The 22,954-nt window shown below is 45.4% G+C and overlaps 1 protein-coding gene across 11 annotated transcripts in view; it reads right to left on the reverse strand.

The window, feature by feature from the left end:
* Positions 1-22,954, reverse strand: part of fat3a (FAT atypical cadherin 3a) — a 104,318-nt gene that overhangs the window by 18,129 nt on the left and 63,235 nt on the right. For all 11 annotated transcript variants that reach the window (XM_015976029.3, XM_015976026.3, XM_015976025.3 and 8 more), the window contains 10 exons: positions 21,523-21,660; positions 12,081-12,224; positions 9,476-9,673; positions 8,552-9,353; positions 7,811-7,948; positions 7,331-7,485; positions 6,139-6,384; positions 4,568-4,814; positions 2,648-2,801; positions 1,465-2,177 (listed from right to left, as the gene is read on the reverse strand). In XM_015976029.3, the coding sequence (XP_015831515.3) occupies positions 1,465-2,177; positions 2,648-2,801; positions 4,568-4,814; positions 6,139-6,384; positions 7,331-7,485; positions 7,811-7,948; positions 8,552-9,353; positions 9,476-9,673; positions 12,081-12,224; positions 21,523-21,660 (2,935 nt within the window). The remainder of the gene's footprint in view (positions 1-1,464; positions 2,178-2,647; positions 2,802-4,567; positions 4,815-6,138; positions 6,385-7,330; positions 7,486-7,810; positions 7,949-8,551; positions 9,354-9,475; positions 9,674-12,080; positions 12,225-21,522; positions 21,661-22,954) is intronic.

The following is a 22,954-nucleotide window of genomic DNA, read 5'->3' on the forward strand; positions in this document are numbered from 1 at the left end:
AAATCTGCCAACTTTGATTCAACCATAAATCAAAACATCCAGATTAATAAAACCAGTTCCCACACCATCTTAGTTCAGTTCTCTGAGTTCTCTGCAGTTCACCACATGCTAAGAGGAGCATCGGACCGGCCCCCGGACTTCCTTCTAAGCAAAGAACCAACAAGCTGGATAAAATCTGTTGCATTTTACTAACCAAGCAACGGTTCCTTTCAGAATAAAAGCTGAAATCACTGACCCTCCGGGTCCATCTGACGCTGTCAACCAACTGTCACCTTTTACCTGGAGACAATCCAAAGACTAGTCTGTTGTACTGCTGACGCTGTTTCATCGGCTGCGGTACCGAAAGGTGGGTACGAGGACCTGGCATTCTGGATCTGTACGGAGGTATCATTCTAAGGGTATGTGTAGAGCGACAATATGGCGTCTTATGTGTTTATGAAACTCCGATCACAATTCCGATCATAGCTTAAAAGCAAAACATCACAACATCATTCAGACTTGCTTCTCCGGATACGAGAGTTCTGATGACAAACATCACTCACACATACACCATTCATCTCACGTCTCATTCACACCAGATCCATTCATCATTTAGAATTTAGAGTTAAATTGTTTAAAATTAATTAGAAATAAATCTTCTTAAACATTTTAAAGGTGACTCTCTCTTCTCTTGTCTCTCAGTTAATACAAGTGTTACATAATCCCTGCAATAAAAAGATCCAATCTTCTGGTTAAAATAACCCAAAGATCCACAAGATTGATTCCATATTCATTATGGAATCTCATGTTTATGGGCCATTAATTAAATGTAAATTAACCCCTTACATTAGCCTGTTTCAGAAAACAAAGGTGCCACTTAGCCGCAAAGCTGAGGCAGCATCAGGGAGCCTTTGGTCATACATGAGTGGTCGGCCCGTGGCAGTAATGTAGCGCCATCATTTGTTTTTCACAAAAGATTTCGCAATGGCGACATAAAGTAAGTGGGGGAGCGGCCCCTGCATCTGTCATGATTATTTTTAGCATTATTTTGAAGCCACGCTCCGTACATTTTTGGCGAGCAGCTCCAAGAGGTGGCTGTCCTTCTCAGTCCCTCTCAACTGTCTGGTGATGCGTGACTCAGCTCTAAAGGTCAGAAGCTCCTGCATTGATCCAGCTGATTCTATTTACAAATACGAAACGGACACATCGTGTTTACCTGCTTTTAAATTATCGCTGCCAGCCGAGGCTTGGCTGACTCCACAACTGATCCTGACATCACCCTTTGTTGCATGAAGCTGCGATCTCCATTCTAAAGTCTGCCATCGTAGTGACATTACAATCAAGCTTGGAAGCAGGAATGGTGCAGTATTCACCCATCCCATGGAGCATTCAAAGACATACTGTGGCGGCAGTATTACAGTGATATGCTGCCACGGTGTGTCTCTCAAAACCAACTCTTGATCCAGCTCCTAGCATTAAACTCACCTTCATCAACGACCAAAGGACTCTTGTGTATGGAATCACATTCGGAGCGACAAGGGGACACTGGTGGCAGGTTTGGGGCCACGCTGCACACCACCACCCCCCTCCTGGTTGTTCCAGAGAGGATTCTTGGTGATTCAGAGTGAAAGGTGCTCATCTCTGTATGCTCCATCACATGATCGTCTGACATCTTCTCTAGTTTGGTCAGCGACTCTCCTTGGAAACAGGGTGTATATGCCATGGGCCTCACAGGAACCTGCGGAGGTCCCATTATGCCAACTCCTCCCACAATGGTGGGCTCTATACATGGCTCTGAGTACAAGCTAAGGGGGTCTCCTGGTGTGCAGTGTAGAGTCTTAAACTGGACACAGCTGGCCTTGTTGAGAAGAGCTGCAGTGGCAGGGTCCTGGACCAGAGACAGGTTGCTCCGTGAGTAGTTCTTCTGAAAAACTTTCTTGCGGAAAGCTATGAAGAGGATTATAAGGATGGCAATGACGAAAAGCACCCCCGTGATGCCAATCAGCTCCTCTTTGCCAACCACGGCATGACCAGCTTGCATGTCAGGAACAACGACGGGCCGAAGGCTGCAGCGCTGACCCACAAAGCCTGGCGTGCAGTTACAATAGAAGGAGCCAGGAGTGTTGACACAAGTGCCTCCATTTTCACACTGACCCTCGGGATTGCTTCGGTCACATTCATTCACATCTTCCTCACAACTGCAAGGGTGGGAGACATGGGAAGAGATTAGTGCATGATCAGGTTCAGCGTGTCTAACAGAGATTAGCATAAAAATCACACCGTATAAAGAAAGTCATCTCCCATTAACAGAGGCAGACTCCAACCATTAACAGTATAGCTGAACATTATCATTGGAGGAATAAATATATATATTCATCTTCATGTTTGTTAAATAGTTTACTATTAGTTTCAGGAACAACACTTCAGTCATCAAATATTTTATTACATCCTCATCAAAATGGACTATAATACTTTAAACCACATCAGATGAATGGATGGATATTTCTTTGTAAGGCTCACAGGAAACAATGCAAGTTGGTCCAAATATCTGAAGCAATACATAAGCATGCTGTATGGGAAAACACACTTGTCTTTTAATTTTCATTGTGATGATTGGGTGAGCTGCAGCATCTAAATGCCATTTATATGTGTGAGGACTGGAACTCACATCAGACCCCTGAAGCCTCTCCTGCAGCTGCAGAGGAATGCGTTGCCAATGGGCTTACACACCCCATTGTTCTGACAAGGGTTGGGAACACACACCGTTATCTCCATTTCACAGCTCCCACCAGTGTACTGGGGATTACAGTTGCATGTGAACCCTGTCAGACAGACAGGCAGGCAGACAGACAGGAGAGAGGAGAACCTAATTAAAAATGCAATAGAGTCAGTGCACACACACACACACACACACACACACACTCTCTCTCTCTCTCTCTCTCTCTCTCTCTCTCGCTCTCTCTCTCTCTATCTATCTATCTATCTATCTATCTATCTATCTATCTATCTATCTATCTATCTATCTACAGCTAGTTTTAAAAGCACTTCATGCAAACATTTTTAACAAACTTTAACAACCCATAAAAGTTCACCTTACATGATCTGATTGGCTGCTATAAGCTTGGATATCTGGGAGGGGCTGAGAGTAGAGCCGTCGATGAGTAGAGGGTTCTACGCAAATGTTTGTTACTGTGACGCCACAATAACGGACTTTTTGTAACGGCTTGTTTAGGCAGCTAACTGCTAACACTGACAGAAAAACAACAACAAACCAAATGTGGATTTTTCTCAAGGGAAATGACTTAAATAGGAACTTTGATTTCTGGTTTGTAAATAATGTTGCAGAGCTTCGACCTCTCTGATCCGGACATGAATCACAACAACAACAACAACAACAAACAAAACAATCAGAATGCATTTCATTACTTGTTACTGGCATCATTAAACCTTTAAGTCTGCCTTTCAGTTATCTATCACCTTAGTTCACCAGGAGATACCTTCACACCACTGACGTAGCTTCTCCTCTGCTGAAGTTACTCTGCTACTGAATAGCTCACTGCCGTTCTTTGTTGGCTTCTTCTGTTTAGTTTTAAGTGGCTTGCATCCATTTCATGACGTGTTGTTGCTGCTTCCTGGGTTACAGTGTTCATGTGCAAACTAATACTGTCAAAGGGAAATTAAGCTCCTCTCTCATTGAGCACGTTTACATGCAGCCAGTAACCCTTTTAAAACCCGAATATTCACAATAACCCAGTTCCGCAGGTCCATGTAAACACCGCCAAAAACCCGGATATGCTCATAACCGGGTTTTTAAAAACCTGGTTACTACACCTGGGGTAACCCTTTTCTAACCCGAACGTTTGGTCGTGTAAACGCATATCGGGATATCCCCATCAAAGCGTGTGTTCTGCGCATGCTCTGTTCACAAGGAATCTTGGTCTTTTGAGTAGCGAGACGTCTTGTATGCGCCAGAACTCCGGAAGTAAACAAGTTGGGAGCAACATGGCGAGTCGCGGCACAGCACCACACTTTTGGAGTGACGAGGAAGCCTCTGTCTTCATCAGTCTGGTGAAAAGTATGAACATTACGTCTTTTGTTGACGGCCGAAAGTACAGAGACAGCGAAATATGACGCATATTGCGTCTTGACGTAGTCCATACGTCCTGACGCTACCCCAACGTCCGCATTTAAATCGGGTTATGCAAGTTAGGGGTAACTCTTTCTATTTATGCTTGTAAACAAGTTATTCTGATCAACTCAGAAACCCGAATACCGACCTGAACCCGATCATAACCCGGATATTGGCTGCATGTAAACATAGTCACTGGCAGTCCCGTGGTAGATTACAGCACATTTACAAGTTAAAATACGAGTACATGCACGTGGTATTGGCCCGATACTCGATGCTGGTATTGGTGCACCCCTAAATATAAATAATTAAAATAGCTAAAAAGAAGTTCATTAGACAGAATAGAAGGAGGAGATACTATTCTAAACTAACTTTAATCGTAAAAATAAAGAGCTGCAGCCTTTACATCTTATGATAATTATTATTACTTAGAGTTAGTAGCTGTTCCTTGTCACTCACCTCCAGAGGGCAAACTGGTGCAGGTGGCGCCATTGCGACATGGTTGATGTTGGCAGGCGTCGGGGTAGAGAATGCAGCCAAGCTTGAGCTCTGTCAGTTCCACCACCTCTGCATACGGTGAACGTTTGCTTTGCAGAGGCAGCTCTCTGTTATTCAGGGTGACAGAGTCCAGGCATCCTTGAAATCCCTCATGCACCCGCGGGTCCTTCTGAGAGACCACAAGGCTGCGAGAGTTTGGAGGTTGCACCTAACAAGTGGGAGATCACCAGTTGTGTGTGATTACGCAGACAAAAGGGTGAACATCTGTATGTAGATCTATGTCTAGATGAAGCCGGGTAAACTTCACTGCATTGCCAAAAACACTGCATCTATCAATAGGAATTAAAATTTAAACAACATTTGCTTACATAGGAAGTAACCATTAATAATCTCCTGATGGCATTTGATTTAATTTTTGAATTATGATCGGTAACACTGAGTTTAACATGGAGGCTAAATGTGAAAATGGTCTTCTACCCAAACTTCCTGCTTTAGCCACTCAGAAAATAGACGAGGAATCCTTGGATTAGAAAAGCCAGTGTCTAAATATCAGGAAATAAGACTCCAAATCCTCTTGTCTGAAGCTCAGCTCTGTTGTGGTTCACCTCTGGTTCCTGAAGCAAGAGAGCGAGAGCTTTTTCCCTCAAAGACCGACATTCATTCATACTAGAGACCACAGCAAATGAGTAGGAAAAAACAAGTGAACTTTGTCTGCAAAGATCAACTTTACTCATTTAGTTAATACATTACCAGTGGTCTTAAGTAGGAATGAATGCCTAGTAGGTCGTACTCTGGAGAAAAAAACGCCGGTGCGTCTGTTTCAGAAACTGAAAGTGAGCCAGATCAGAGTTGAGCTTCAGATGACAGGATTTGGAGTCTTAGCTCCTGATATTTGGACATCTCACCTCTGATTGGCTAACAGCAACGCAACTGTACCACTGACTCTGTTTGCTCTGCAACGTTGATGCTTTATCTCCACAAATGACACAAGCCAGAAGAAGTTCTGCTGTGTGGTGGAGCTGCTAATGCTAACAGTTAGCTTCAGCTAGCCGAGACGTTCTCAGCTGTTTCCTGGACGCTAAACCGACAGCAGCCTTCCCCGTCGTGAGTCAACGTAGGTAAGTTCATGATTGTTAAGTGACAGTGTGACGTAGATCTGTTGGGATTTTCTAATCCTAGAGTTCACCGTCTATTTTCTATCAGACGCTAACGAAAGAGGTAGGTGTAGGAGGCAATTTCATGCTCAGCCTGCATGAAAAACTCAGAGTGACTGATTATAATCAGATAATTATTTAAAGTTGTATTTTCAGTGAAGTTTCAAACATGTAAATATTATATTTTGACCTAACCTTTAAACAATGGAAGATGCTACGTTTAATGTGTGTTTTTTTTGTTGGCTCAACCAATATAATTATACAACGTGTCAAATATAGTGTGCACTGAATGAGTTATTAGATAGCTAGGAATCCCACAAAGCTCCCATTGTGTCCTGACTGATAACCCTGTGTGATATGTGCTGCTTTGGAACCCACCAGAGCACCAAAGTAGATGGTTCTGTCTGGAGAGAACGTCTGTATCATCAACGGTGCATGGCGCTGCTCAATGTAGCTGTCGTCCAGAGTCAGGCTACTGAAGTTGCGATTCAGCTCCAGTGCCACAGTGTGCCAGTTGCCATCATTGATACGACGACCAGCGGGGCCCAACATGTCCGGCGTGTCACCGAACCCCCCTGTGCTGTGGCCGCAGGACTGTTGGAACCACAACTTCCCTTCCATCAACTGCACAACACACAGAAACACACACTGACTCACACAACACTTCACCATCACATGTACTCCCTATTCACATAGATAATGATAGACGACCCGCACTTGTATAGCGCCTTTCAGAGTCAGAGGAGTCCGGACACTGCAGTGTACCATTCATCCATTCACACACACACATTCACACCCCGATGGTGATGAGCTACGATGTGGCCACAGCTGCTCTTGGGCGAAGCTGCTAAGCACAGGCGCCACCAGTCCCTCCGACCGACATCTGAACAAAACCTAAACAGAGTTTAGTGGACATGGTCCCTTTTCCATCACATGCTGTACAGCCACATGTGATGAATCGTCAAAAACCAGATGGAAAACCGAACCCCCCCACAAGTTTCTAACAATGACGATGAGGAATAAGCTCCATCAGTCGAGATCCGGACCAGACGCTGAAGGACCGCATGTCAGGGTGAACTACAGAGGTGTAGAAGAAGGAGACATTGACTCTTTGCATCAACTTTATGTAATTATCAATAAAATCCTCTGAAACGTATTGAATGTCCATAATTGTTTTTCAGTAACTATAGAAACAAGCTCTAAAAACACTTCAGTCTTATACCAAGACTTTTGTCATTCTCAAAACATTTCCCCGTGGATTTAAAAGCACAATATTTTTCATTAGAGCACTGGCTCTGTGTGATTACTAACATCGGATAGTTGCTAAATAAACGTACTTATAACGTGAAGCTGAAAATACAGCAAATCCTAAATAAACCAGAACAATGAGTGAAAGGATACAAAACGAGGAAATAATGATGAGTCAGAGATTAGGGTTAGAGTTCAGAGGTCTCACCAACACAGGAGGCCAAAGAGACAGAGACGAAAGGAAAGCTGCTGAATAAAGATGTCGTGCAGGCTCAAAGCAGCGTGTGTCAGAGCGAAGGCAACAGCGTGTTTAGAACGATACCTTGAGAATGATGCAGCGCTCGGTGTGCATGTACATGATGATGCCTGTGCTCTGCAGAGTTCTGATCCTCAGCGTGAGCTTCAGCTCCATCTGCAGCTGGCCAGTCAGTCTGTACTTGATGTAGCTATTACCAGAGAAACTCAGAGACGAGTGTCCTGCACCAACAACAACACACAGAGTCGAGCTGCGTAGCATACTGCATGTGTAATAAAAACATGTTATTGCAGCGCTTCCCAAGGTCTTTTAGCTCCAGACTCAAGAAACATCTGCTGAACAAACATGAAACTCCAATTGCCCCTTTCTAAATAATGCATGTTGTCCAATTATTCCCACAATGTCATAATCTCTTGTAACAATTATGGAAAAGTCTGTTGAGATCAATCATTTCTGAAGATCATCACACGACCACCAAGCGGGGTGTAAAGCCCACCTTCAGCACCCACTTTCCTAATATTTACAGACTGTTCTGTTCTCTTTTACCTGCACACTCTCCCAGTTTGCCTCTTGGACACTGGCACACATAGCGCCCTCTGGTGGCTTCTAGTGAAACGCACTGCATGTCTGCTGGACACAGCTGCTCTTCACACTGTCGTTCTAGCAGGACGGCACAGCTGGCATCTGCACAGGGCAAGACAGAGAGAGTGTGAGCTCACCATGAGAGAAGACTGTCCAACTTTTTCCATTCATGCAGCCATTCTGCATGAATGTCTCGTGAGCTCCTGGCAGGTCCCACTGTGGTTTAGTGAACGTTGCAGGATCTTCCCAGGATTCCCAAACATTTGCACCTTGAAAGGGAGAATCTTTTCAGATGAACCAGTTTTTGTCTGAGAGCAACAAACTGGACAGATGCTGAGTGTCTGCAGGTCTGTGAATGGAGCAGAGCTCAGACCAGGGGCGTGTCCAGGGAGTGGCCTGGGGTAGCACATGCCACCCTTGGAATCTGATTGGCCACCCCAGGTGCCACCACACTAATTTACCTTTAAATAGGCTTTTCATTTTCCACAAAAGGCTTGGAGGTAAAACAAAAAAAGCATAACCATTGGTGCCACCCATGCACAAAGTTGTGCCTCACCTGGGCCACCCCATTTTAAAAGATCTGGACACGCCACTGGCTCAGACCCATTCAGCTGCAGAGAAACATGCCGCAGCATGAGAGAATATGCTCCTCGGTTATCGTTCTGGGGTTGAAACAAAAGGACAGCCTTTGTTAAATCCACTCACCACTACATGTACAGCGGGAGGTCCGGTGGAAGCGAGGGGAGACGAAACTGACCCGCGGAGTGTTGTATGTGGCCAGGTTGTGTGAGTCCAGGATGATGCTCTGCTCGCACTGCGCACCGCGACACTCCAGCCCTGAACAGTTCTTATCCAGGATGGCTGACACGCGGAGCACCTCCTCCAGCTTCTGCCGAGATGTGCTGAGTTTCTGAGTGAGGTAAGCAGCTTTGTAGTAGCCGCCTCCACCCGTTTCCACCGAGACGAGCATGTCTAGCTGCTGCGTCCCACCAACCGGCTGGATGCTGAGCAGGTGCAACTTATCGTGCTGTTGTGATGTGGCTGCTTGCTGCATCACTTTCAACACACTCTTCAGATACGATGCTACAAAATCTTGCGGCGCTACACTCTCAAAGCGCACGGTCACGGCATCCCGCAGCATCTCCAGCGTCACCTGCTCTACTTGCACACGAATAGGAACAGGCACCACAAAGCGGCTGTCGCTAACGCTAGCGTTGAGGAAGTACTCCCCCGTATCCAGCCCACCAAGAGCGATGATCTTTCCATCATGGGGACTGATCTTAAATAGACTGTGCTGAGCTGGAAGCGCATGTCCAAATGTCAGTGCATCGTAAGGGTCAGCGTCAGTGGCGTGCAGCTGACCAATCACACCACCAGGAAACTCATCCTCCATAGTGACTATATGGATTTCCAGCGGCAAGGCCACCGGCCGATGGAGGCTCTCTTCAATCACTCTGACTGTGAGAACAGAGGAGGAGGACAAAGGCGGCTTCCCGGAGTCAGACACCTGGAGGACAAGGGAAAAACATGATCTGAGTACGTGTAAGTTTACGTTTTCACTTCCCACCCACAAACAAATAACATGAACTGGTGTTTGTACTGAATGGCAGCAGATCTGTTGTAGATTACCTGAATCAGAATGACATATTCGGTTGCTATTTCCCTTCGGAACACTTGATTTGCCACGAGCATTCCACCTCTCTCCAGAATGAACTCTCCCCCTTCGTTTCCAGACAGGATACTGAAGGAGAATGGAGGGCCGTTGTGAGACGAGTCCTGATCGACGACGGACAGCTGCAGGATGCTGGTGCCAATAGGTTTGTTTTCCTGGGGGCCATCAGGAAGATGGGAGTAAATAATGATTATGAGACAAAGCAACAACAGAGTAACATGTCAGCGGGGAATCCTGAAGAAATAAACAGTAAAAAGCACAACAAAAGCACGTCTGAAAATCTAAGTACTTCCTGTCTGGATATTTCATTTCCTTCCTGTTTGTATTTCTCGGAGCACACCTATCGGTAAACCTGTGATTCTTCCTTTAAACCAACATAGGCAGCTAAGTTGCTGGAGGCTCAATCATGTTAGCTTCTTCAGTGGAACGTGATTCCTTCCAGCACACACAGGTGGTACCCATACAGATACGGGCAAACCATACGGGTGCCAACAGGTTGTGTCCACAACTTCCATGGTAGCCCCGCAGGAGTTTGCCCACATTAAGTTTTGCTCACATAGATTTTAATGGGATCTACATGGATTTTCAGAGGGACCCAGAATATTCTACTCAAACAAGGGCCTGTTTCTTTGAGGGTAAACCTCTGCAGGTCACCGTGGAAACCGTGGACAAACCCACAGGGTTATAGGTAGGACTCTCCTATTGGATAACTGCATGGACTTTCCGCTGCAACAAGGTGTTTAACCCCAACTGGGTTAAGAACTGCCCAACGCATTATGAAAAACTGGAAGGACAGTGGGGTCCCATCATAATCATGGAAGAAACGTGACCGGATATAAATCCTGAGTGACAGTGATCAGCGATCACCTAAACAGTGAAATCAAATAACAGAAAAACAACAGTCGAACTGAAGGCTATGTTTAATAGTGAAAGTAAGAGCATATGCACACGCACAATGCAAAGGTAGCACTAGGGATTGGGAACAGCTGTGTAGCCGTAAGAAAATCAGTAATGAGTGAGGTAAAAGGTCGTGTGGTCTGAAGAATCCAGATGGACCCTGTTCCAGAGTGATGGTGCATCAGGGTAAGAAGAGAGGCAGCTAAAGTTATGCACCATCATGCCTAGAGAAGAAGAAGAAGAAGAAGAAGAAGAAGGAGAATATATCATTTCTATAGCGCCTCTCAAGATACAAATAATGAGGTGCTTCACAAAAACAAAAAATGTTAAATAGAAAAAAGAATTTAGAAAATGATTAAAAATATATAAAAAATGAGCAAAAAATAGACAATTGTGATTAAAAATGTAAAGAAAAAGAGAGAAAGTGAATAGGAAAGAGGGAAATCAGTGGATCCTGAGGAAGGTGGAATAGGCAGGGAGAGCAGAACAAGGAGAGGGAGATGAAGTTCACGCCAAAGCCTGAACAAGTGAGTCTTCAGCTGCTTTTTAAAGGAGACCACTGAGTCCACTGATCTCAGGCTCAGGGGGAGAGAGATCCAGAGTCTGGGGGCCACAGCAGCAAATGATCTGTCACCTTTGGTCTTTAGCCTGATGATGGTGCTTGTCCATGTAAGACCCTATAGACCAGAACCAGGATCTTGAAATGAACCCTGAAGTTGACTGTCAGCCAGTGAACTAGTGCCTACTGTACAAGCCTGTGCTATGATCGGCTCCAAGAATGAGGTCAGCTGACTACCTGAATATCCTGAATGACCAGGTTATTCCATCTTCCCTGATGGCACGAGCAAGTGGACAATGCCAGAATTCATCGGGCTCAAATAGTGAACGAGTGGTTCAGGGAGCATGAGACATCATTTTCACACATGGATTGGCCACCACAGAGTCCAGACCTTAACCCCATTGAGAATCTTTGGGATGTGCTGGAGAAGGCTTTGTGCAGCGGTCAGACTCTCCTGTGCATAAGTGGGTTCTCTCCAGGTGCTGGATAAAATGCAAAAAATAAAAGAGAATAGAATAAACCAATTTCTCCTACACCTTTAAAAAAAGCAACAGGGTCAATGGCTCCGGTCTGAACAATGGCTCAGTCGGTGTCAGTCGGGCCATGCTAGACACTTCGCCCTCCTTGCCTGCTGGAGGTGGTCGGAGTCCTGCCTAACTTATCATCATGTACCGTCCAATCATCAGGTTAGTTGCTGGTGTGCCGTTGAAACACTGGTCATTAAACAAAAACCTTTGTGAGCAGAAACAGAAACTTCTCTGCAATTTAATCATGAATAATTTTCCATACCCGCTATCTGAGCAGGAGGAGTGGAGTTGATCTAACCTATCAGGAGATGTGTGCACATTTGGGTTTGGTCAGTAAAGCTTTACAAACATTTTGACTAAATGCTCTGACACATGTGCTTTCCCTCACATTTGTACAACTTATTGTACAAAGACTGCACAAATGCAGAGCTGCTGCAGGGTTTGAGCAATTTTCTACAAACATGAAATTAGGAGGCTGTTATTCTGACTGATGTAGCTCTTTGTTGAACCGTTAACATTAAAATAAGATGATTTCTCTTCTTAGTGTTTCACTGAAAATAATGGAGGCAATTTGCTTACTTGTATGACGGCAGAGAGGTTGTTTGGGGAGAAAGTAGGTGGGTTGTCATTGATGTCAGAGACATTGATGTTGACCAGCGTGGCGGAGGACATTTGTGGAACTCCAGTATCCAGTGCTCTGACTGCCAGGGAATAGCCAGAAACCTAAAAAACAAACCCATTTAAGTCGTTCAGCAACAAAAGGAAAACAAAATGTGCATGAGGCAAATTCAATTCAAGTTTATTTATATAGCACCAAATTACAACAAGTGTCGTCTCAAGTCACATCACACAGTAAACATTCCAGAACAGGTCAGTTCATTAGGCCAATCAGTAAAAATTTCCTATGTAAAGAACCCAGCAGGTTGCATCGAGTCACTGACTAGTGTCAGTGACTTTACAGTGTAACGGAACGAAATGACTGTTTTCCACCTAAGAGTCATTTCCCCCCTCTCCTCAGCAAGAACTAATCTGCATGAGATATTGTTCAAGGTCTCATGCATTTGCTTCTAAACTGTTTTCCTTTCCAGCCCAAAAGAATGAAGACAAAGGACTCTTTCTTTTTAAAAAATCAAAGAACTCTATTTTTAGTAAGCTAATCAAACAAAGTGTTAGTCAATAATAAAATGTGAACCAATTTGTGGAAAGAAAATATTAATTACTTGATATTATAATCCTACAGAATATAATAAGTAATATGACTTTAAATGTTTCCACTAAAGACATCTAGTGCTTTTACTGATCCAATCAAAATCTGCCAGATCTGATGGAGGCGTGGTTTTGGTGGTGCTTGGTAAATCTGTCTTCTTTTCATTCGACCGCAAATCAAAACATCCAAATTATAAAACTGCCCACGTCATCTTTAACGCCAGTTCAAAGCGTTCTAGAGAAGTTGTCGGAGTGGCCAATCCGTAACTTTCCTCTTCAGCCAAAAGAACCAACGACAAGCCGGATAAAATCTGTTGCTGTTCCAACTGCTGCAACGGTTCCTTTCAGAATAAAAGCTGAACCATCATGACCCTGTTTTGGGTCTCACTAGATGCCAACAAAACTGTCGTGACCCGGAAGTATCTCAAGACTGGTCTGGTCGGCAACCGCTGCTTTTCCTACTGGCTTCGGTTCCAGAGAGGGTCAAGCTGGACCTCGACATTCCTGATCTAACAGGGACTTCCAACAGGGTATGTAAGCCGACAGAATGGCGTCTTATGTGTTTATGAATCTCCAAATCAAAGCTTAGTGCGAAACCTCACCTTCACTCCCATCAGAACGAATCGTTTCTCCGGATTTGCTGGTTCTGAACAACATTCCACACTACACCATTCTCCATCTCAATTCACCTTAGTTACACCATACATTTAGTGTTTAAGTTAGTCTAGTTTTAATTTGTTTAGTAATAAATCTTTAAACTTTTAAAACTTGGCTCTCTTTCTGTTGTCTCTGAGTTAATACAAAGTTGTTACCTGCAATAAAAAGTTCCAATTTTCTGGTTAAAAGTACCCAAAGATCCATAAGATTGATTTCATATCTATTATGGAATCTCATGTCTTATGGTTCATTAAATAATATGTATATTAAATTCTTACAACAGCAATCCTCATACTAAGCAAGTATGCAGTGACAGTGGAGAGGAAAACTTCCTTTTAACAGGAAGAAACCTCCAGAGGATCCTGGCTCAGTATACGACTCACTGGGGATCGAGAAGACAGCGCGCGCGCACACACACACACACACACACACACACACACACACACACACAAACACACACACACACACACACACACACACCATATATACCAAGTAATGTGTCTATGGTTACATTGTGATTTCTTAGTAAATATTCTATTTGGTGAAAGATAAACTTTATTGTATTTATCCTAGTGGATCTATAATTAAACGGATAAACTAGTATTAGCACATCCAGCGTCAAGGAAAGTAAAAAGTTATTATCAGGAGAGGGAGAATGTTTAATTGGTTAGCAGCAGTGTGCTAGACGATGGCCCCCTCCATGAGGCCACCACAGCTCAGCAGAACATCATTGTAGCTTCTTCTGGGGAGAAAAACACTTAGAGAAAAATAAAGTTAACAGCTGAAATTGCAGGAAATAATACAGTTAAAGAGCAAATTGTAGAAGAAAGTAGTCAAGTGTGGAAAGTGGTCAGTGTGTCCTCCAGCAGTCTAAGCCTATAGCAGCATAACTACAGAGATTAGTCTGGATAACCTAGTTTTTTAGATGGAGGCATGTTGGGAGGCAGGGCAAGGGAGAGCTGTCTTTACCGACTGTACACTGCACCTCCCTCTACTCCCCCACTTGTCCAGATCTAAGCTAACATCAGATTTGAACCTTAGGCCCTATCAAAAATGTTTTAAGCCTAGTCTTAAATGTAGACAAGGTGTCTGCCTCATGGACTAAAGCTGGGAGCTGGTTCCACAAGAGAGGAGCCTGATAGCTGCCTCCCATCCTACTTTTAAATATTCTGGGATACCACCAGGCAAAGTGGCCTCCATTACAGAGTGCCATCGTAATGATGACCAACACCTTTGGAAGTTGTGTGTCTTGTTCTATCTGGAGTCATACTAACACTAAAACATCACCAACAACAGTCAGACATGGTATTGGTAGTGTGATGGTCTGGGGCTGCTCTGCTAATTCAGGACCTGGACCACCTGCTGTAACATATGGTACCATGGATTCTACTCCTTAGCAGAGCATCCTGAAGAAGCATGTCTGACCATTGACCTTTAACAGATTGTTTATGCAGGACAACCTTCCATTGGGGCTGAATTAAAAGAAGAGTGAGACAAAACTCCTCCAGTTGTTGCCTCGATGGCTGTTACAACCTGTGGGTTAGGTTAAGGGGTCAGATTATTTTTTACATGGAACCAGGTTGGTTTGAACCAATTTGCTCCTTTAATAAATTCAATTTTAATTAGAAAAATGTATTTTTAGGTCATTACTGTTTGCTGATATGAAACATTTAAGTGGTAAAAAAAAGAAATCTATTAGATATAATTTTTAACAGCACAATAAAGACAGAAAGCAAATAAAAGAGTTTGTTAGAGCTCTTTGGTGACACTGATCACTGGAGACAATGTCCTCTGGTGTCCTCTATGGGGCAGAAGAGACGTGGAATCCAATAAGAGCTCTGGATGAGTTTTGGTTTTGCTACTTTCTTTCTTAAAATTGAATCTTAGATTTTACGTTAAGTCTCAAACAGATTCCTCAACACGTACAAGCAACAATCAGCGTATTGCTAAAGGCATTATTAGCTGTCTTAACTTTGCACATCTAACTCTTTTCTACTAAACTGTAAGATTTGTAGAGTTCAGTTGTGGCCCACTTCCAACCCAGTAAATGAGCCACAATGGGGTCTGTTTGGATTCTGGGCCAGTGCTTGGCTTTTCCCACTCCCAGCCTGTGCGGACATTTTAAAGACATCATATGATCATTAGCCCTTCTGGGAGCTCACAGCCAGTCCCCTTCCTCTGTCTGTTACACCCCCATGTATTATGTCTCTTGGTCACATCTTTTACGGATAAAATGGAGCAGCGTTACATCATTTCCTTTTAATTAAAACAAACCCTGCTTCCTCCTGGGCTGGGGGTGCTAGGAGACTCGAGATGGACTAAAAGAGTGTAATCAGGCCTAAATAAGGCTGGTAACCCAGAAATCTAGACAGACAGTAGCCAAAGCAAAAGGATTTTGCTCTGCATGTCAGTCTGGCCATGCTCCGTTAAAGCATCAGCAGGTCTACCATTGGCCTGATCAGTAATGTGTCTTGCCAATCACAGCATTCTATTGATTTGATGAGCGGGATGATGTGACGTAACAACAAAGATGGCGGCTCATTTGAAATGGTTTTGGCATCAATGTTGGACTCTGTAGACTTGGGCTTTTCTTTGAGTCAAGAGCAGATAAAGATACTTAAGCCCTTTATTTAGAAAATAATGCATTTGTATCTTTCATGGATGAACTATCAAGGAGTCTGAGTACCCGGCCCGGAGAGTTACCGGGGTCCCACCCTGGAGCCAGGCCTGTGGTTGGGGCCCGTGAGCGAGCGCCTGGTGGCCGGGCTTTCGCCCATGGGGCCCGGCCGGGCCCAGCCCGAACCGGATACATGGGCTCATCCAACTGTGGACCCACCACCCGCAGGAGGAACATGAAGGGTCCCGTGCAGTGTGGATCGGGTGGCAGACTGACGCGGGAGCCCTGGCGGTCCGATCCCTGGACAAGGAAATTGGTTTTTGGGACATGGAACATCACCTCGCTGGCGGGGAAGGAGGAGGAGCTTGTGGCAGAGTTTGAGCGGTACCGACTAGATATTGTTGGACTCACCTCGACACATAGCACTGGCTCTGGAACCCAAGTACTTGAGAAGGGTTGGACATTCTCCTTTGCTGGAGTTGCTCCAGGTGAGAGGCAGAGGACTGGGGTTGGCTTTTTGTTAGCCCCAAGACTCTCTGCCTGTGTGTTGGGGTTTACCCCAGGGGACGAGAGGGTAACTTCCCTGCGCCTTCGGGTCGGGGAACAGGTCCTGACTGTTGTTTGTGCTTATGGGCCAAATATCAGTTCAGAGTACCCACCCTTTTTGGAGTCCCTGGGGAGAGTGCTAGATAGTGTTCCATCAGGGTACTCCATTGTCCTGCTGGGGGACTGCAATGCTCACGTGGGCAATAACAGCATGACCTGGAGGGGTGTGATTGGGAGGAACGACCCGCCTGATCTGAACTCGAGTGGTGTTTCGTTATTGGACTTCTGTGCAAGCCGCAGTTTGGCCAAAACGAACACCATGTTCAAACATAAGGATGCCCATTGGTACACTTGGTACCAGGACAGCCTAGGTTGCAGGTCGATGATAGACTTTGTAGTCGTATCACTTGACCTGCGGCCGTAAGTTTTGGACACCCGAGGAGTGGAGCTGTCAACTGATCACCACCTGGTGGTGAGTTGGATCAGATGGCAGGGGAAGATGCCGCGTAGACCTGGCAGACCCAAACGCATAATGAGGGTCTGCTGGGAATGCCTGGCAGAAGAACCTATCAAGACGGTCTTCAACTCCCACCTCCGGCTGAGCTTTGACCGCGTTCTGAGAGCAGTGGGGGACATTGACTCCGAGTGGGCCTTGTTCCACTCTGCGATTGTTGAGGCAGCTGTTGCTAGCTGTGGTTGCAAGGTGGCCGGTGCTAGTCGTGGTGGCAACCCCCCGTACCCGCTGGTGGACACCAGAGGTTCAGGCAGCCTTCAGGCTGAAGAAGGAGGCCTACAGGGCATGGCTGGTCTGTGGGTCTCCGGAGACAGCAGACAGGTACTGGATAGCCAAGCGGGGTGCAGCAGTGGCAGTTGCTGAGGCAAAATCTCGGGCGTGGGAGGAGTTTGGTGAGGCCATGGAGAAAGACTATCGATCGACTCCAAAGAGGTTCTGGCAAACTGTCTGGCGCCTCAGGAGAGGGAGGCAGCAACTCGCTCACACTGTTTACAGTGGGGATGGGGAGCTGCTGACGTCAACTGGGGCTATAGTCGGACGGTGGAAGGAATAATTTGAGGAGCTCCTCAATCCCACCTACACGCATTCCAAGGCGGAACCAGAGCCGGGAGACCTGGGGATGGACTGTCCAATCTCAGGGGCAGAAGTTGCTGAGGTAGTCAAACAACTACACAGTGGTGGAGCACCGGGGGCGGATGAGATTTGTCCTGGGTATCTCAAGGCTATGGATGTTGTAGGGCTGTCGTGGTTGACACGTCTCTGCAACATTGCGTGGTCATCGGGGGCAGTTCCTTTGGAGTGGCAGACCGGGGTGGTGGTCCCCATCTTTAAGAAGGGTGACCTGAGGGTGTGTTCCAACTATAGGGGGATCACACTCCTCAGTCTCCCTGGAAAGGTCTACTCCAAGGTACTGGAGAGGAGGGTCCGATCGATAGTTGAATCTCAGATTGAGGAGGAGCAATGTGGTTTTCGTCCTGGCCGTGGAACTGTGGACCAGCTCTATACCCTTGCAAGGGTGATGGAGGGGGCATGGGAGTTTGCCCCACCAATCCACAAGTGTTTTGTGGATTTGGAGAAGGCTTATGATCGTGTCCCCAGGGGCACCCTGTGGGGGACGCTCTAGGAGTATGGGGTGGGTGGCTTTCCGTGAAGGGCCATTCAGTCCCTTTGCCAGAGGAGCATGAGTTTGGTCTGCATAGCCGGTAGTAAGTCGGACCTGTTCCCGGTGAGGGTTGGACTTCGCCAGGGCTGCCTTTTGTCACCAGTTCTGTTCATTACCTTTATGGACAGAATTTCTAGGTGCAGCCGTGGTGTGGAGTGTGTCGAGTTTGGTGGCAGGAGAATCTCGTCTCTGCTTTTTGTGGATGATGTGGTCCTCCTAGCTTCATCCAGCTCTGACCTTCAGCTCTTGCTGGGTAGGTTTGCGGCTGAGTGTGAAGTGGCTGGGATGAGGATCAGCGCCTCCAAATCTGAGACCATGGCTCTCGACCGGAAAAGGGTTGCTTGCCAACTCCGGGTCGGGAGAGAGGTCCTACCTCAAGTGGAGGAGTTTAAGTTTCTTGGGGTCTTGTTCACGAGTGAGGGTAGGAGGGATCGGGAGATCGACAGGTGGATTGGTTCGGCGTCTGCAGTGATGCGGACTCTGAGCCGATCTGTCGTGGTGAAGAGGGAGCTGAGCCAGAAAGCCAGGCTCTCGATTTACCGGTCGATCTACGTCCCAATCCTCACCTATGGTCATGAGCTTTGGGTAATGACCGAAAGAACAAGCTCATGGATACAAGCGGCTGAAAAGAGTTTCCTCCGTAGGGTGGCCGGGCTCAGCCTTAGAGATAGGGTGAGGAGCTCGGACATTCGGGAGGGACTTGGAGTAGAACCGCTGCTCCTCCGGATCGAGAGGAGTCAGTTGAGGTGGTTTGGGCATTTGGTCAAGAAGCCTCCTGGAAGCCTCCCTGGGGAGGTGTTTCGGGCATGTCCTGCCGGCAGGAGGCCCCCGGGTTGACCCAGGACACGTTGGAGAGGTTACATCTCCAATCTGGTTCGGGAACACCTTGGGGTCCTGCTGGAGGATCTGGTGGAGGTGGCCGGGGAGAGGACGGTCTGGAGCTCCTTAGTTGTGATGCTGCACCCGCGACCTGGACCCGTATAAGCGGAGAAAGACGACAACGACGGCATTTGTATCTTCTTTGACAGCATATGGCAGACTTCCCTGGTGACTGATATCTGTAGAGGTGAGTATGTTATGTTGTTTGTTGTCCAATAGACCATGTGAAAGAACACCGTAGAACCCACCCCACAACTAAACTCTTTCTATAGGTCTTGGCCATGATATTTAGTCACATACATTGAATTGCTTGCCATCTATTTAAGTGACAGTGTGTATTTTTCCTGGCTATAGGGGGCAGTAGATAACTAAATCATTGCAAGCAAGCTGTATTTTGGTGTTTAAGTAAGACCTTACCAACGGATGCACATTAGAGTCAAAAAGGCCCGGGACGCCATTTTTGACTACAGCTAAAAAACTACAGCGTCACACACAGTCATTCACAGCGACGCTCAGTTTTTCATAAACAACAAGGACAGTGGCGGAGTTCGCTGCAGCTTCCTCCTCTGTTTTAAATTACTTGAACGTGTCTTTAAAACCACAACAAGTGGAAGCGCTAAAAGCCTTTTTGCTAATGAAAAAGATGTTTGCGCCGTCGCCAGACGCCATTTTTGACTGCAACTAAAAAAACTACAGCGCCGCGTGGTACAGTTGGCATTTCCGCCTTTTTTCTGATTGGTTATGATGGTGAGATGGTGACATGGTGAATTTAAGCCATATATTCAGACAATATGATATGTAGGAAGGTTTACCCTCTCCAGAGGAGATCCAATTTATGGGAAAGAAAAATAAATCCTTCAAGATAAAAGTTTTATTTGCCACCAATCTGGAAATTATAAAACCCAACCTGATAGAAACCGGGCAGCAACAACCCATGCCACACGTTGGAGGTCTACTATTCCCGCCAATGCAGACGTTGACGAAGATTGAAGAGGAAACCTCGGAACTGGCAAATAGGAACCAATCAGGCATCTATAGAGTCCATAACATGTAATGGCACCAGAAGTTGAGGAAATTAGTGCTAAATGGAGAGATCATGAGAAAGGTACAGACTCTCTACTTAGTAAGTCAACCTCCATGAATGCCATGCCTCTTTTGTTGCTCCTTTGTGGATGGTAGCAGTGGGATGGGATGCAAGCATGATGGTATTGTCTCTAGAAAAGGAGGTATAGAGTCCTGTCTTTCCTTACCAAGGCAAGCTAAAACTTCTGACAGATGATGTAAATTTTAATGTCTGGTGATCATATGACAGTGTGAAGCTGATATGCTCGAACCCTGGCTAAAAACAATAGAAAGAGAAAAGATGAAGGGCAGTAGTTGATGGAGTGCCAGTCACACAGGTGCCATCTTGTCTCAACTGTCCCCTTTAACCTGTGTGAAACAAAATCTAAATGTTTTTTGTCCACTTTACATAACACTGGTTATTGTAATGATGCTAAAAATGGACCTAAAAATAAAATGGTTACATTTCAATTTATTCTTGATTATTAAAGTAAGGATTCAACAGTAAGCTCACTCACTGAAGGTCTTTGGTTCTCCTGGAAGTTTTGTTGAACTCAACTGCTATAAGGATTGCAAAGGCTGTAGCTCCAAATGTAGATCATTATAAACACGTGAAGCTAGGGCTGGGCAATAAATCGAAAATTTATCGTTATCAAAATTTCTGACTCATGATGATGTTCCCATGTCAATAAATTTGATAATTAAAAAATTGAAAGATGTGTGTAGGTTGGCAACATTCATGTCCCTTTAAGAAGCTGTACCACCTTGATTCATGTAAAAATGGGCTGGACTTCTTTGGCTGCCTTTATCTAAACCCTTTTAGATTACCATGACCAGGATGACTGAGAACCTTCTCCAGTACCTGAAGGTAAAATACAACTATTCCACAGACATGTAATGAGTGAATTTGGGTTCGAACAAGACTGTTTTTGAGCCTGACCCTGGGCATGCTTTGGCTACTTAGCATTTTCACATCGCCAGCATGGACCAGACTGGATAGCATTTCAGCGTTCACATCTAGGTAACCTTGTATTTTTTCACGCTTAACTGGTCGGTTTTTCAGTCCTCATACCAAGGCTGTCTGCTTTGGGCTGAACTGGTCCAACACACCCGCTGCCAACTGATTGGCCGGCTCACATTCACACCTACTGTTAGGGGAAGCCTCCGACAGAATAGATTCAACCACAGACTTTTCCACACTTATTTTGCCCCACCCACGTGCTCGGAGATTTCTCCATTCATGAGAAGTGTGTGTGAACAACATCTACCGGTGCGGGACCCGGACCGACGCCACCCAGCCTGGCCTGTGCTGGCCCTGATGTGAAACTGCCATTAATGACCTGTGACCAGAAGTGTTTGTGTGCACGTGTGTTCTTACTGTCTCGCGGTCCAGCTGCTTGTTAACTTTGATGACACCACTTATTGGGTCAATGAAAAACTGGTTGTTCTGGTCTCCGCTGATAATGGAGTATAGAATTGCGCCATTCAGAAGACTGTCAGCATCTTCTGCTACCACCTGCAAGCACACATAACCAAAGGGCCTTTTGGTATTACTACAGAATACCGTGATCTGCTCCAGTTCTTAAAGATTTGGTTCACTGAGAAACTGTATAATCCTTGTTCTATTTGAAATACATCGATCACTCTGAGTTGCACTTGCATGCAGAACATGAAAATGTTCTTTACTACCACTGCCTGCATTTGTTATGGGCTGCTCCTTCTGGTTGTTTTATTTATATATTACGTGTTCTCCTTTTGATTGTTTCTGTGTTAAGTGTTTTGTTTCTATTTCTGTGCAGGTCGGCTGTGGCTCCTGAGTATCCCGCCCCTCTGTGGAGCACTTGGGAGTGTCGCAGCTGACTGCAGTTCACTAGATTGCAACCACTATTATATAAGCAGCTGGGTCCAGTACTCAGTGTGGCGTTATATTAAATAGTCTGTTTAGAGTCTGTGGATGTACTGCTGTGATTCCTCTGCGAGTGACTTTTTGAGTTTCCCACTGGTGTGGTGATTTTGTGTTATTAAATCTCTGGACCTAAACCGAGTTCTCTCTGCCTCCTGCATCTGGATCTATTCTGGTGTGCCTCGCCGTGACAGCGTTGGCCCCAGAAATGGACAATATAACAATCAGGTCATAAAAAGCCAGTCTAATTACATCACAGGTAAAATTATTATTCATGGCTTCACCCACCTAGGCTGAGGACCACAGGAAGGCAGAGCACTCCTTGGCTGGTAGAAGCTAATGATTACATTAATAAGTAATATTTATAATCCCATTGTTTTCTGCCCCTCCTCCAAAAATATATATTTAACCCCCTGAAAAAGGAGCACAACATTAGCCTAGAAATCTAGACAGACCATAGCAGAAGCACAATTATTTTGCTTTGCAGGTCGATCCAGCCACACTCCATTAGAGCCTCAGCAGGCCTGACCACTCTTGTGTCTTGCAAACCTCAACGCTTTGGTGGGCAGGAAGTTACTATGACTGAGCATTAAAAAAAAATAACAATAATGTTGATGACTTCTTAGAAATGGCTCTGGCATCAACTCTGGACTATTTAGACTGCCTCTTTGTCCAATAGCATGTTGAAACAGTTTGAAAGACAACGATAGATTCTGCCCCACGACTGGGTTGTGGCCAGACTATTTATTCACATATAATATGGCTTTTCCCCACAGACAATGAATCACAGAGCATTCATTCATACCAGAGACCAAAGCAGATTAATTGAGATATTAGCGAATGAGACCTTTACGGTTAACAAAATACAGTTCCAATGTATCTCTCCATAATCTGTTGAAATCTAGTT

Source organism: Nothobranchius furzeri, chromosome 13 (assembly GCF_043380555.1).
Source record: "Nothobranchius furzeri strain GRZ-AD chromosome 13, NfurGRZ-RIMD1, whole genome shotgun sequence".
NCBI classification, from domain to species: Eukaryota; Metazoa; Chordata; class Actinopteri; order Cyprinodontiformes; family Nothobranchiidae; genus Nothobranchius; species Nothobranchius furzeri.